The sequence below is a fragment of the Arachis hypogaea genome, chromosome 9, assembly GCF_003086295.3.
Source record: "Arachis hypogaea cultivar Tifrunner chromosome 9, arahy.Tifrunner.gnm2.J5K5, whole genome shotgun sequence".
Classification (NCBI taxonomy): Eukaryota; Viridiplantae; Streptophyta; class Magnoliopsida; order Fabales; family Fabaceae; genus Arachis; species Arachis hypogaea.
In genome coordinates this window covers 113,173,985-113,190,183 of record NC_092044.1, presented here as the reverse complement: position 1 = coordinate 113,190,183, position 16,199 = coordinate 113,173,985, and the positions used below count along the sequence as shown (strand labels likewise).

Genomic DNA, 16,199 nt, shown 5'->3' with positions numbered 1-16,199 from the left:
TCCGGACCTGGAGCTTTAAAAGAGTTCATGTGAAAAACAGCTGTTTTAACTTCCTCCATAGTAACTGGTGCCGTAAGATTATTGCAAGCTTCCTCATTCAGAGAAGGAAGAGGCACATCACCAAGGCAACCCAAATCAACATCATCCAAATGACAGAATAAGCTTTTATAGAAAGACTCTGCTTCTTGACTCAGAACCTCTGGATCAGTTTCCCACACTCCATCCTTGAGAAAAAGGCCATGAATCTTATTATGCTTCCTTCGCGCAAGAGTTTGAATATGAAAGAATCTTGTATTCCTATCCCCGAACCTTACCCACTGCTCTCTGGACTTTTGGAACCATAGGAGCTCTTCTTGCACTAGAGTATTATTATAATCATCAAGCAACTGTTGCTCTTTCTGACGCAAATAAATACTATCCACCACTTCCAAACGCTTTTGTAAATAATTAATCTGCTGCTCTAATTCACATTTCTTAACAAAATGTTACCAAATACTTTCGAGTTAAACTCTAGTGAATTCTTCTGTACTTCTGAAAGCTTGCCATGAATTCCTCTATTTCCAGACCACCATGACTGGTTCACAATATCTTTATACCCAGGATGAGTAGCCCAAGCAGCAACAAATCGGAAAGGTCGATTCCCTTTAGGCTGAGGACGACCTTTACAACGCACCAGAATAGGGCAATGATCAGACTGAAGCCTATTTAAAACTTCTGCATAAGCCTCTGGAAAGATAGATAACCAACTACTATTTATACATACTCGATCAAGCTTTTTTGCCACGTCAACATAATTTTTCACCCTCCTGTACCAAGAAAACTGCCTCCCGATAGTCTTCAGATCAAACAAACCACTATCCCCTAATGAAGTAGCAAACATGTCTGCTCTTTGATGAGAAAATTGACAGCCCTTAGATTCATGAGAAAATTTGACTTCATTAAAATCACCAAGAACAATCCAAGGTCCTTGAAAAACCATGGATTGTGCAACAAGATAATCCCAAAGGAGAACCCTTTTATTAAATTGAGGACTGCCATAAATACCACTACACCTCCAAATTAAATTATCAAAGTGAACCTCAACAGTAACACCCTGATCAAAAGCATCAATGAACTTACAACAAACACCCTTCATAGAGGATAGAAACCAAATACCTCCCTTATGCCCCTCTGCCTCTACTATACCAACAGAGTGATACCCCAACCTTTCCCAAAATAATTTTAAATGCTGAAAAGGGGAGTGAGTTTCAACCACAATAAAGAAAACAGGTCTAAATTTCCTAACAAGTTCCTTACAATGCACCCGGGCTAACTTATTAGAAGCACCCCTAATATTCCAAACAATCATATTTAAACTATCCATAAATAATAGGGACATAATAAATAAGAACATAAACTCTAAACAGAATCACCAACCTCAATAGGTGGTTTGTCCTGCGGTACTGGCACACTCTGATCCTCAATAATTGCCACCTTTGGACCCCCTGACACTGCATTTGCCATGCTTCCATCTACTAAGGTTTCCTCCGTTGTGCCACCATTTTTATCAACTGGCGAGTTCTGCAAGGAGGAAGGCCGAGGACGCTTCCGTAGAGAAATTCCACGACGTGCAGGAGTTCTGCGCGATGGAGATGGCGCAATTTCATGTTTTTCTTGCTTCCCCATCCTAATGCCAGTTGATTTGCCTCCATCACCATGCAAATTGGGCCTTGGAACCCTTCTCGAACCAAACTTGTGCTGCTTTCCATCTTGGTCCTTCAAACCTGATGACTGGCCCATTGTAAATTTTTTCTTACGCAGCACTTGTTGCCAGCCCTCTCCATCATCCATGCATGCCTCATTAACAAGACCATCAGGCACGTGAGGAGCCAATGATTCCGTAACCACATCCTTCCCTTTAACAACTCCTAATTTCTCACCCAAATCACGAGCTTCTGATTCAGCCTCTTTTTGAATCTCATGATTGTTGTGTGGCACTAGTGTTGGGGCTTCATTATTTTTTCCATCACCAAAGGAATTTATGTTTCCTTCCAAGGACTCCTTCTCCATGCACAACGATTTATCATGCCCATACCGTGCACAAGTAGCACAAATCAACTGTAAACTCTCGTACTCCACTTCATAAGTCACACCCTCCACTATAATATGTTTAATTACAGGCAACTCAAGATTAATTTGAACACAAGCTCGGGCATATTTTCCTCTTTCTGCAAGCTTAGTAGCCAAATCTACTTTCACCGGAATCCCAATTGCAGAAGCAATTCGCAGCATTGCTTGTTCCTGGTAGCACCAAATTGGAAGTCTCGAGACTCGAATCCATACCAGCGTTGATCCAAAGGATTTTTCGCATGGCCTAAAATCCACATCCCATGGCTTTACTGCAACATAGTGACCGTCTATCAACCACGGGCCACCAAGAATGACTTTCTCACGATCCCCAGCAATATCAAATTTAACCAAAAAATATCCAAATCCCACATCCAACAAATCAAACCCTCCTTTGATGCGCCATACTATCCGGAGCTTATGCATGAGAGCCGTGTAGCCATAATACTTATCCAGCACCTTGATCACGATGGCTTCCTTATAAGGTTCAGCTAGACAGCTCTTTGCCTCCTTGGTAAAACTGACACTTGGTGGACGAGAATCACCCTGCTTACCTGTCACCGTCGCGATACCATCCCCAGATAAAGACCCTACTAATGCAAAGGCCTTAGACTTTTCTGCACCAATAACTTTATCTCTAAAGAGACCTTGGTTGGCTTTCCTAACCCCTCTCGAGAAGAACCCTCCTTAACACCGGATGCACACCCACCCACGCTCTCCCCCTTATCTCTTCCGATGGCATGGCCATCTTCCTCACCGTGTTTCACCCTCAACCGCTCGTCCCCGCTTTCTCCTTCTCTCATTCTCTTTGAGTACGGAGTACGTACTCTTTCTCTGCTAGGGTTTTTTTCCAACTGATTTCTGTCGTTTAATAGTATGCGCTCATCACCATTTAAAAAAAAAATTAAATTAAAACAATAATAGTGGATCTATTATTTTATTGATATTTTTTTTAGCATAGTAGATGCATTATTAATTTATAAATAAACAACGAATTTTTTCTCAAAACATAGGAAGTGGACCAAAAGTAATATAGAAACTAAGAAAAGTGAGAGACAGGCAACAATAAAGAAGATATAGTTAGACCAGATATAGATTTAATATGTTTTTCCTATCATTTCAATTCTTTAGCATGTTATTTTGTAATTCTTGTGGAGGGACCCATATCTTAGGTAGCCACAAAATAAAAAAATTAAGTGCTTTTAACCACATCTGATGTATGTTTAGGTGTCTAAAATCAATTACATTTTCATTTTAATACATTCTTCCATTCTGCAACTAAGATATATCACCCGGATCATGATACAATTCTGCATATAAATTCTACATGAGTTATTATCATTACAAACTAGGATAGCAGTTGATGTTGAAATTGAAAATCAATTACTGTGTACATAGTAACATACATGTTTCATAATGACTTACATTTTGAGAGTGATGAATTTGTTGAATCTAGTGGCGAAGATCTAGGAGGTGAAGATAGATAAGGTTTTGGTGGCATTTGTAGAGACTCAAAGGTTGATTCCATCATATCTACCACCTTGCTCATTGTTGGTCTATTTGATGGGTCAGTTTGTATGCACCATAAGCTCACTACTATCATCTTCTGTATCGTTTCTTTATCAATTTCATTCTTGATACATTGCAATTCAGGTTCTTGGTTCTGCTCAAGACGCCTGTAAATCCAATGAGGAAAATACATTTCACTTGAAGATTCATCTTTAATGTTCATGTTATTTCTTTCTCCAATCATTTCTAAAACCATCATTCCATAACTATATACATCGGATTTATGAGACACCTCACCAAAATTCCTTGAGAACACTTCAGGTGCAATATAACCTATAGTTCCTCTAGCAATCATTAATGATAGGATGCTTTCTTTTTCCATGCATATTTTTGCAAGTCCAAAATCGGAAATCTTTGGACAAAAATCCTCATCTAGTAAGATATTGTGAGGTTTGATATCAAAATGTACAATTTTGCTGTTACACCCTTTGTGCAAATAGTCTAACCCTCGAGCAACACCAATTGCGATCTTATACATTGTTTTGCAAGTCAAGTTTGGATTGAACGTTTTTGAATCTCTGCCTTCATAAATAAATTTTTCAACTGATCCATTAGGCATATACTTGTATATTAAAGCTCTTTTAGTATCTTCCAAACAGAATCCCAATAATTCAACAATGTTAACATGAGAAGTCACACTTATGCTAGCAACTTCATTGATAAATTCTTCACCATTACCTTTTGATTCACTTAAAACCTTCACTGCCACAAGGGTTCCATCAGATAACTTCCCTTTGTATACGCTACCATAACCTCCTTGACCCAGTTTGTCTTTGAAGGAGTTGGTTGCCTTCTTTACCTCTAAATAACTGAACCTTTTAGCTGCAAGGTGTCCATGATTTTTCAGGAATGCCTCGATTATCTGGTGGGTTGGGTTTTCTTTATTGTAAAAGTGCCTTCTGAAGTACCAAGCCAACACTATGAAAGCTCCTAATGCTCCAGTCACAGAAGCAACTATAGAAATAAACAGCAAGTAATCAGTATAAAGCCATGAAAACATATATACAAGAATTCTAAATAACACATGATTTAAAATTTTATTTCGATATGTATCTATCCTTCATTATTGTTTATATAATATAATTTCTATATAATGTAAGACTACTTTCCTTTATATAGATTTACTATATATACTTGTCATTTCAGTGAATACATAATGGAAAAGTATAAGTAACCAACAACATTTTTGAACAATGTGTGAACAATGTGAATTAATAGGGTTAAAAAAGTAAATTTAATTAATAGCATTAAATTATGTTGCAGTGTACTTTTATTTGATTGGTGATTGTTTATGTTGTTCTAACACTCCCCCATTCAGAATACATTTCACAAGTTTCCTCTGATTTTGTCCTTTACTCCTAGTGGAGGAATACTTAAAGAAGGACGAATATAATGAATTTTTTGTTTACCTGCTATTGTAATCGTCTTCCTCGTTTTGCCTGCAAATAAATAACAAATGTAATTAATTTGATTTTAACAGTGGTTGAATAATGTTGATATGGTGAAGCATGGAATTAACGGACGTACGAGGTGTGTGACAATAAAACCTGCCGGAGTTGTCGATTCTGCATAGGCCTCCATAAGCAATGTTACAATGAGAACAATTGGGAGACAGGTTTATTTGGATTGGAATATCAGCGGTGAGGGAACTTAGCAGGGTGTTGGGATCTTCGAGGACCAGAATTGGTCCACCCAGTGGAAGCTCAATCAATGAACACCCTTGGATCTCCTTGTATTTGGACGCGTCACTCACTGCGTAGAACGTATCGTTTCTAATTCCACATACCGTAGAGTTTGGAAGAACATACGAAGGCCTTGGATCGATGCTAAGTTTGCATTTCAGAAGGCTTGCTGAGTACATCACCTGAGAGGAAGCCAAAGGTGTGTCGATTCTGAAAGTGTTGGAAGAGTCATACCCCAAAACCTCACAGCTTCTTGATGACAGGAGAGTAGAGAGATTGTCGTCTCTGATGGTTATTGAAGATCGTGAAACCACTAAACCGTCGTCTCTGACGGTGATGTTGGACTGGGTAAGGCTTCCGTTGAGAATATTGAACCAACGGTTGTTGTTCTGAATGCTTTTAGTGGAGCCTGGATCATCTTGGCAGCCATCTATCACCAGGAGGCCGCACTCCGAGTGAGGTCTGCTGGTGAATGGGAAACGCAGATCGCCGAGATCTCCGCACGGAATTGAAGGTGGACATCCCCATACCCTGTTGCTGTTGCATGAAAGCAACAACAAGAAGAATAAGAGCAAGAGAGACCTACTAAACACATGCAGCATTGATGAAACCATCTTCATTTCTCTCACCAACATCGACAGTAGTATACTAACTCTATACACTTTCTCCGGAATTGGTAAACGGAGACTTGGTTTCTACAGTATGTTATGTTTTAATATAGTGGGGATATGTGGCACGATAGTTGAATGCAGCCAGCCATTGTTGACCTGGATCAGTCATAGAAAATGTTATCTGGAATTTTTAGATAATTATATAATTTATTTGGAGGTTTTATAAGCAAAAAATTAGTTGTAGGAAGAATTTCATTACTAATGACTCACGAGTGATGAGTCCATGTCCATATAGATATTAAACGTTTGATGTTTATTCATGCCGTGTGGAATAGTCTGTTGAGCCACAGTGAAGAGTTTTTAATTATCAGAAAAATTATGGGGGTCACCAAATAAAAAAATATAAAATAAAAAATATCATATCCAATTTAAAATTTTAAGTGTTAAATTGAATCTTTTATTTTATAAATTATATTTCACTTTTTTTTATGTAGAATTAATTCTTAACTTTATCCTTTTCTCGTACTTACAACATTAACATAAATAAGTTACAACATAGATTAGGTTTGGTTGAATTATCATCTTCAGTTTTATAGATTGATTTATGTACAAAAATTAGATCCCCTAAACAGGGGACACATGAAGGGAAATATCAATCTCTAGCTGTTGACTTGCAAGTTGCAACGACTTGGAAATTTCGTTATTGTGTTTGGCTGGATTACAATGTGCTAAAAACTAAGAATCATCCCATGATTTCATTGGTAATTTCGTATCATAGAGTTTGGAGGCATGAAGCATGTTCAATCTCCGTTACGACTATCTGTGGCACTTTAAACGTGAGCGGGCCCTCTGATGTGAGTATTCAACTACTCATCCAACAGCGTGCGTTCATAAAATGGAGAAATGCTTGGGAAGCATCAGATGCTATGAGCAGAAGTGGATCAGGATCACCTCCTATACATGAGCCTTGCTTGCATGTCCTCACAATTACATAACTCTTTTAATCATGTACCGTTGTGTTATCATTAGCATCATCCTCTACTGTGTGTTGAGCAGAACCACTTTGTGCAGTTATGTGGATCCACAGTTTGAAGCATGTAAACCCCAAACATGCGGCAACCAATCCATAAGCTACCCTTTCTACATCCAATACAAGCAGGAACCTTTCTGTGGGTACCCTGGTTTTGGCATCTCTTGTGATAGTAATGGCTTCCCAGTTCTCAGTCTCTCTTATACTCCTTACATCATCCATCAAATATTCTACCACAACCAATCACTCAGAGTCTCCAATGCTGCCTTTTCATCAACCAACACCACCACAGCTGATTATTGTATTTCCCTTACACGGAACCTCACCCTTCCCTCAACCAAGATCTTCACTCTTGTTCATCAGAATTATAATAAGGACATCTTACTGTTCTTCGGCTGTAACCTGTCATCCCTGCCCACAGAGTCGACAAATTACAGAATTGGGTGTTCTGAAGCGAACAACAAAACGGGTGGTTCGTTTCTGGCATTGTATAAGGACGATGTCAAAACGGTAAGCTCGGTGTCTAAGAGTTGCGGGAGGAGCGGAGAGGTGGTGCAGGCGGGGGTGGAAGAGAGTGAAGGAGGAGGGATACAAGAGGCGCTGAGGAGAGGGTTCATGCTGAATTGGAATGCGAGTGATTGTAAGCCGTGCAGTAGCAGCGGAGGAAGGTGTGGCTTCAATGTAACTATGTATTTTTTCCAGTGTTACTGCACTGATAGAATTCATGCTTCCAGATGTGTTATTCCAGGTTTATCTCTTCTCTTGATTTCTTTTGCTCACTATAATTGTTAGTAGTTATAGCCATACTCCATTTGATTAGAGCTGGAGTATTGAAAAAATGGTAGTTATACGTTTAAATTGATTTGTGTACATGTATCATTTATCGTGGCTTCCACTTTTATCTTGAGATCGCTGATTTTCTCTGAGTTTCTGCTTCTTGTTATTAGTTATTTGATGCTAAATATTGGCTTCCTCTTCAACTTCTCACTTGCAGATGGTAGAAGCAAGGCTTCCATGAAGATTGGACTTGCACTCGGACTAGGTAACGTGGCAGATCGTTCATCATTTTTTATTAGCGTATCGTTCGTTCCATATAACAATATAATAATCGCCTGAGTCGTACCTTATCCATGTGCGAAACATAATGAGTTCTTTTATCTGCAATGTTCTATGACCTCAAATTACTATCGATCTTATTATATTTTCAACCAAGATGGTGGATCTCTCTCTCTCTCTCTCTTTCTGCTTTTTCTTGCACCTTAGGGATTATTGACCGTTACTGACTTACTGTGTTGCCTCAAATGTATTAACTTAAGATATCCAACATTTACTCTGTAATTTCTCGACATGGCATTCATTTCTTTCTCAATTCAATAGCCTTTGCAGCTGCTGCAGTTATTCTGCTGTTAGTAATGGTCACCTACTACACAAGATGGAAGAAGGAAAACTCAAAACACCACCTGGTTGATGCCTTTTTGGAGAGACATGGACACCTTCAAATCAAGAGGTACAGCTATTCCGAGATGAAGAAAGTGACCAATTCCTTCAAAAACAAACTAGGCCAAGGGGGGTTTGGCAGTGTATACAAAGGACAATTACAGGATGGACGACATGTAGCAGTGAAGATCCTAAGTGAACTGAAAGGTGATGGTGATGATTTCATCAATGAAGTTGCTAGTATGAGCAGAACCTCTCACGTTAACATTATTGCTCTTCTTGGATTCTGCTTTCAAGGTTCCAAACGAGCTTTGGTTTATGAATTTATGCCCAATGGGTCACTTGAGAAGTTAATCTATGAAGAAAATGCTGTGATAGGGGATCGCCAATTGGATTGCCAGACTTTATATGATATTGCAATTGGTGTTGCCCGAGGACTTGAATATTTGCACAAGGGCTGCAATACTAGAATCTTGCATTTTGACATTAAGCCTCATAACATTCTATTAGATGAAAATTTCCTACCCAAAATTTCAGACTTCGGACTTGCAAAAATTTGCACAATAAAAGAAAGTATAGTATCAATATTTGGTGCTAGAGGAACTGCAGGTTATATTGCCCCGGAGGTATTTTCTAGAAACTTTGGTGTAGTATCACATAAGTCTGATGTTTATAGTTATGGAATGATGGTCTTAGAAATGGTTGGAAGAAGAAAGAATATCAAGGCTGAAGTTGATGCATCGAATGAGATATATTTTCCTTACTGGATACACAATAGACTTGTATCAAATCAAGAGCTTGGTCTGCAAAATATAAGAAATGAATATGATAATGAGATGGTCAGAAAGATGACAATAGTGAGTTTATGGTGCATTCAAACCAAGCCTTCAACTCGACCATCAATCAGTAAAGTGGTGGAAATGTTGGAAGGAAGAACTGAGTTGTTGCAATTGCCTCCTAAACCATATTGGTTTTCTCCTTCAAATTCTCCCTGAACTTTGAACCATTGTAGTTTATATCTTGTTAGTCAAGACATTGTATCAGAATTTGGTGGTAGCCAATAAAGAAGGTATATTGCCATTCTTATTACCTTTATAAAGACACTCCCCTCACCTTTTGTAATTCATTCCTTTTTGTTATGAATTCAATTTAAGAGAATAATACCACCTGTCTTTCTGGACTCTGGAGTTTGAAGACTTAAAGAAAGTCTTAACAGATATATGAAACTTTTATTGGATACAGTGGCGGAACTTCACCCAAACAAGGGGCCATGCCCCCCAAACTTTTTATAAAAAAATTAGTAATACTTCATCAAAAATGAAAAATAGTTCAATTGGTTTAAATGCTTTATTATAATTTGAAGTATCCAAGTTCAATTCCCATCTCATACATTTATTGTATAATAATTTTTAGTGAGTGGGTCTTTGTTAACTTCACAACACATCAAAATTAAAAGATAAAATCAAATCAAATCAAAAAAATTATCTTACAAAAAAAATAAGAATAACAAAAATCATCAAAATTAAAAGATAAAATCAAATCAAATCAAAAAAATTATCTTACAAAAAAAATAAGAATAACAAAAATCATCTAATAATCAAATCAAATAAAACTAACACTGCTAACACACTGCCTTTGCTTCTCTGCCTTGCTTTGCTTCTCTATTCAACAAGTAACACTCTCTTTACCTTTGAGTTCAAATATAAAAAATTAGGTATTTTTATTTATTTAATTTAATATTTATTTAATTTAATTTTTTATATGATAAAAGTATTATAATATTTAATAAGTATTGATATTATTGTATTTTGATAAATTCATAAAAAAATTTAATAAATATTATAAATTTTAATATTTATTCTTCTAACTTTTTTTTATATATTTTACAGAATATATATTCAAATTTTTATACAAAATAATGATGAAAAATCAAAGAATTGATGCATTTTTTAAGAGGAAAGCTAATATTCAAGAAGGGGAACATATAACTTCTACAATATCAACACCTGTAGATAGTTCTTCTACTATAATGAATCACGAAGAAAGTGAGATACAACCTTCAAAAGTTCAAAGAGTTGCATCTGATGAGTTTGACCTTAATTCTTTAGAACGAGACCCTGGAAAACGGCTTCAAATTTGGCAATATCACCCAAACCAGAGAGATGAGGTTAGACGAGCTTATCTTAAATAGGGTCCATATCAAAAGCATCTTGACAATTATCCTCTATCTGATACGAAGCATCCAAGACGATTTCAATATGCTTGGTTTGGTATTTTTCCTTCATGGTTAGAGTATTCACCTTCTGAAGATGCTGCATATTGTTTATTTTGTTATTTGGTTAGCAAAAAACCTAGTGGACGTAATGGATCAGATATTTTTATTAGTAAAGGGTTTAGAAATTGGAAAAAAATTTATGATGGAAAGAATTGTGCTTTTCTTAAACATATTGGAGATCCTTGCTCACCACACAGTAATGCAGTTGGAGCATGTCTAGATTTATTGAATCAGGCAAGTCACATCCAAAATGTAATTGAGGATCATACTTCTGAGGAAATTCAAAAGAATCGATTGCGTCTAAAATCCTCCATTGATGCAACTCGTTGGCTTACATTTCAAGCTTGTGCTTTCAGAGGCCATGATGAGACTCCAGAATCAAAAAATCGAGGTAATTTTCTTGAAATGATAAAACTCATAGCATCTTACAATGATGAAGTTGCAAGAACTGTGTTAGAAAATGCTCCATATAATGCTAAATATACTTCATATCAAATTCAAAAAGAAATCTTGCATATACTCTCAAACAAGGTGAGAAAGCATATTTGTGAAGAAATTGGAGATTCCAAGTTTTGCATTGTAGTAGATGAAGCTCGTGATGAATCCAAAAGAGAACAAATGGCACTTGTTTTGAGATTTGTTGATATACATGGTTTTATTCAAGAGCGTTTTCTTGATCTTGTACATGTCAAAGATACTACATCATTAACTCTAAAACAAGAATTGTGCGGTATTCTTTCTCGACATGGTCTTGATGTCTCTAATATTCGTGGTCAAGGATATGATGGCGCCAGCAACATGAGAGGAGAATGGAATGGGTTACAAGCATTATTCTTAAAAGATTGTCCTTATGCTTACTATATCCACTGTTTTGCTCACCGATTACAACTTGCATTAGTTGCTGCATCAAGAGAAGTTATTCCTGTGCATCAGTTTTTTTCAAAATTGACTTTCATCGTCAACATCATTTGTTCTTCTAGTAAGCGACATGATGAGTTACATGCTGCCAAGACAGATGAAATTGTCCATTTATTAGAGATTGATGAACTTGAAACTGGTAAAGGGGCAAATCAAATTGATACTTTGAAACGAGCAGGTGATACTCAATGGAGTTCTCATTTCTCTTCTGTTTGCAGTTTGATAAATATGTATGGTGCAACGTTGACTGTTTTACAAAAGATTATTGTTGATGGATCAACTTATTCTCAGCGTGGTGATGCAGATAGTGCTTACAATACCCTAACCTCATTTGAGTTTGTATTGATCTTGCATTTGATGAAAGATATGATGGGAATAACTGATATTCTTTGTCAAGCTTTACAAAAGCAGTCTCAAGACATAGTTAATGCTGTGCAACTAGTTCATTCTACAAAAACACTTATCCAAAACATGAGAGATGACAGATGGGAGGAATTATTAAAAAATGTGAAATCATTTTGTGAGCAACATGATATTCTAATTCCTGATTTAACTGCTTCTTATGTTGCAAGACAAGGACGCTCGCGTCACCAAAAAGATCATATTACAGTTGAGCATTATTTTAGAGTGGAGATATTTTTAGTCACAATTGATAAGCAATTACAAGAGTTAAATAGCAGATTTAATGATCAAGCAATGGATCTACTAAGTCTGAGCTCTACTCTCATAGTCTCATGCCTAAGGATGCTTACAAAAATTTTGACATTGCTAAGATTTCTACTCTTGTTGATAGCTACTATCCCGAAGACTTTACTGAACAAGAGAAGATTAATTTGCCTTTTCATCTTCAGCATTTTATTCTTGATGTTCGTCAGCATCCAGAAATGAAGAATTTGTCAACTATTCATGAACTGTGTAGATGTTCAGCAGAAACAAAAAAGTCAAAAGTGTATTACTTGATTGATAGATTGATTCGTCTGATATTAACTCTTCCAGTTTCTACAGCTACTACAGAGCGATCATTTTCAGCAATGAAAATAATAAAGACAAGGTTAAGAAACAAGATGGATGATGACTTTCTTGCGGATAGTTTGGTTATTTACATTGAGAAAGAAATTGCTGCAAAAGTTTAGTTCTGACTCAATTATTGAAGATTTTAAGTCATTAAAAACTCGAAGAGTACCATTATAAACTATTTTATATTTTTTATCTGTAAAATTATTTATTTATTATCTTTTTAGTAACAAACTTAAAGAATAATTATATTTATAAATTTTATTTTGATATAAATATTATTATTAAATTTTTATGTTAAATTTCTGGCCCCCAAAATTTTTGTTCAAGCTCCGCCACTGATCGGATATTATACATCTTATACAGTAAATCAGATACAAGGTGCTAGCTAGGCATATTACTGATATCAAATCAAAGACTCGATGAGCAGTTAAAGTAAATTTTACAAACTTTCAGTATGCGTGATAAAATTATTCCAGAGCATTAGCAAACAAATTAATCAACTATCACTCAAGATCTTAAAATCTCGAGTTTCCAGAGCATTGTTTACTGGATTAGTCATAGAAAATGTTATCTGTAATTTTTAGATAATTATATATTTTATTTGGAGGTTTGGATACTTAATTTATAAGTAAAAGATTAGTTGTAGGAAGAATTTCATTACTAAAGACTCATGAATGATGAGTCCATGCTCATGTAGATATTATACATTTGATGTTTACTCATGCCGTGTGGAATAATTAGCCACAACATATATTAGGCTTGGTTGAATTATCATCTTCACTTTGATTGATTGATTTATGTACGAAAATTAGAGCCCTCAAATATGGGGACACATGAATCTCTATCTGTTGACTTGCAACGACTTGGAAATTTCGTTATTTTGTATGGAGGCATGAATCATGTTCTAATCTCCGTTACGAATATCTATGGCACTTTAAACGTGAGCGGGCCCTCCGACGTGAGTATTCAACTACTCATCCAACAGCGCGTGTTCATAAAATGGAGAAATGCTTGGGAAGCATCAGATGCTATGAGCAGAAGTGGATCAGGATCACCTCCTTTACATGAGCCTTGCTTGCATGTCCTCACAATTACACAACTCTTAATCATGTACCGTTGTGTTATCGTTAGCATCATCCTCTATTCTGTGTTGAGCAGAACCACTTTGAGCAGTTATGTGGATCCACACTACCTGGCATGTGAACCCCAAACATGCGGCAACCAATCCATAACATACCCCTTCTACATCCAAGGCAAACAGCAACCTTTCTGTGGCTACCCTGGTTTTGCCATCTCTTGTGATAGTAATGGCTTTCTGATTCTCAGTCTCTCTAATACTCCTTACATCATCCATCAAATATTCTACCACAACCAATCACTCAGAGTTTCCAATGCTGCCTTTTCATCAGCCAACAGCACTAACACGCCAGATTCTTGTATTTCTGCTGCACACAACCTCACCCTTCCTCCAACCAGTACCTTCAATCTTGTTCATCAGAATAATCATAAGGACATCATGTTCTTCTTCGGCTGTAACCTGTCATCCATGCCCCTAGAGTTGTTAGATTACAGAATTGGGTGTTCTGAAGCGACCAACAAAACTGATGGTTCGGTTCTGGCATTATATAAGGACGATGTAAAAACAGTAAGCTTGGTGTCCAAGAGTTGTGGGACTGGCAGCGAGGTGGTGGACGCGGTGGTGGAAGAGAGTGAAGGAGTTGGGATGGAAGAGGAGCTGAGGAGAGGGTTCATGCTGAATTGGACAGCGAGTGATTGCAAGTTGTGCAATAGCACAGGAGGAAGGTGTGGCTTCAATTCAACTATCTTCACTTTCCAGTGTTACTGCACTGATCGAATTCATGCTTCCAAATGTGTTATTATTACAGGTTTGTGTGTGTGTCTCTCTCTCTCTTCTTACACATGCATCGAAAGAGCTGGAGTATTGAAAAATGATATTTATACATTAAATGGATCTATGTACATGTATCACTATCATTCATTATGGCTTCCATATCTCGTGATCACTGATTTTCTCCGAGTTTCTGCTTGTCATTAGTTATTACTTATCTGAAGCTAAATAGTGGCTTCCTTTACAACTTCTGAGTTGCAGATGGTAGAAGCAAGGCTTCCATGAAGATGGGACTTGCACTCGGACTAGGTAAAGGGATAGATCGTTCATCATTTTTCGGTGCCTTTCATATAACAATATAATAATCCTCTGTTATAACTCAAAAGATATCTAACATTAACAATATTATTTCTCAATTCAATGACCTCTGCAGCTGCTGCGGTTACTCTGCTGTTAGTAATGGTCACCCTCTACTACACAAGACGGAAGAAGCAAAACCCGAAACACCTTCTGGTTGATGCCTTTCTGGAGAGGCATGGATACCTTCAAATCAAGAGGTACAGCTATTCCGACATGAAGAAAATGACCAACTCCTTCAAAAACAAACTAGGTGCAGGGGGATTTGGCAGTGTATACAAAGGACAATTAAAGGATGGACGACATGTTGCAGTGAAGATCCTAAGTGAATTGAAAGGTGATGGTGAAGATTTCATCAATGAAGTTGTGAGCATGAGCAGAACTTCTCATGTTAACATTGTTGCTCTTCTTGGCTTCTGCTTTGAAGGTTCTAAACAAGCTTTGGTTTATGACTTTATGCCTAATGGGTCCCTTGAGAAGCTACTCTCTGATGAACATGACGTGATAGGGGATCGCCAATTAGATTATCAAACTTTATATGATATTGCAATTGGTGTTGCTAAAGGACTAGAGTATCTGCATAAGGGCTGCAATACTAGAATTCTGCATTTTGATATAAAGCCTCATAACATTCTCTTGGATGAGAATTTCTGTCCCAAAATTTCAGACTTTGGACTTGCCAAAGTTTGTACAAGAAAAGAAAGCATGGTATCGATATCTGGTACAAGAGGAACTGCAGGTTATATTGCCCCAGAGGTATTTTCTAGGAATTTTGGTGTAATATCACATAAGTCGGATGTTTATAGTTATGGAATGATGGTTTTAGAGATGGTTGGGAGAAGGAGGAATATCAAGACTGAAGTAGATGCTTCAAGTGAAACGTATTTTCCTTATTGGATATACAATAGACTTGTGTCAAATCAAGAGCTTGGTCTGCGGAATATAAGCAATGAATTTGATAATGAGAAGGTAAGAAAGCTGATAATAGTGAGCTTATGGTGCATTCAAACTAACCCTTCAAATCGGCCATCAATAAGTAAGGTGGTGGAAATGCTAGAAGGAAGAATTGAATTGTTGCAATTGCCGCCTAAACCATTTTGGTTTTCCCCCTCGGCCTCTCCCTAAATTATTTGAAACATGGTAATTAATATGTTCTGTACATGTAATTAGTCGTCTTTCTTATATAATAGTAGCCTCACGACAAATTTACTAAAACATCTTATGGATAAAGGGAAAAATCTTTGTATTAGCTTTGTTTATGTTTGAAGTGGTTTATACTAATTTTTTTTTCTGAGATTTTCTATTTCTTTCTCCAAAAGTAATTTCCTATCAAACATAGACTAAATTT

At 36.8% G+C, this 16,199-nt stretch overlaps 4 protein-coding genes across 5 annotated transcripts; 3 read left to right on the top strand and 1 right to left on the bottom strand.

The window, feature by feature from the left end:
- Positions 1-3,352: 3,352 nt before the first annotated feature.
- LOC112709538 (LEAF RUST 10 DISEASE-RESISTANCE LOCUS RECEPTOR-LIKE PROTEIN KINASE-like 2.4) lies at positions 3,353-6,236 on the bottom strand. Its single transcript, XM_025761423.3, has 3 exons — positions 5,203-6,236; positions 5,085-5,114; positions 3,353-4,629 (listed from the first exon to the last, which is right to left on the bottom strand). Exons 1-3 carry the CDS (start codon positions 5,990-5,992, stop codon positions 3,518-3,520), a joined length of 1,932 nt encoding a protein of 643 aa, XP_025617208.2. The 5' UTR covers positions 5,993-6,236; the 3' UTR covers positions 3,353-3,517.
- Positions 6,237-6,530: 294 nt separating this feature from the next.
- Positions 6,531-9,615, top strand: LOC112712060 (LEAF RUST 10 DISEASE-RESISTANCE LOCUS RECEPTOR-LIKE PROTEIN KINASE-like 2.1). Of its 2 annotated transcripts, none has more exons than XM_072203548.1 (3): positions 6,531-7,746; positions 7,993-8,040; positions 8,385-9,615. In XM_072203548.1, the coding sequence occupies exons 1-3, from the start codon at positions 6,975-6,977 to the stop codon at positions 9,428-9,430; spliced, it is 1,866 nt and encodes a 621-aa protein (XP_072059649.1). In that variant the 5' UTR covers positions 6,531-6,974; the 3' UTR covers positions 9,431-9,615. The 2 variants fall into 2 exon arrangements, with proteins under 2 accessions (XP_072059649.1, XP_025620631.3); XM_025764846.3 differs by having other exon boundaries at positions 8,376-9,615.
- Positions 9,616-11,115: 1,500 nt separating this feature from the next.
- LOC140175233 (uncharacterized) lies at positions 11,116-12,761 on the top strand. The gene is made up of 2 exons (XM_072202186.1): positions 11,116-12,060; positions 12,372-12,761. Exons 1-2 carry the CDS (start codon positions 11,116-11,118, stop codon positions 12,759-12,761), a joined length of 1,335 nt encoding a protein of 444 aa, XP_072058287.1.
- A 505-nt stretch (positions 12,762-13,266) lies between these two features.
- Positions 13,267-16,154, top strand: LOC140175379 (LEAF RUST 10 DISEASE-RESISTANCE LOCUS RECEPTOR-LIKE PROTEIN KINASE-like 2.1). The gene is made up of 3 exons (XM_072203546.1): positions 13,267-14,531; positions 14,756-14,803; positions 14,928-16,154. The coding sequence occupies exons 1-3, from the start codon at positions 13,469-13,471 to the stop codon at positions 15,974-15,976; spliced, it is 2,160 nt and encodes a 719-aa protein (XP_072059647.1). The 5' UTR covers positions 13,267-13,468; the 3' UTR covers positions 15,977-16,154.
- Positions 16,155-16,199: the final 45 nt, after the last annotated feature.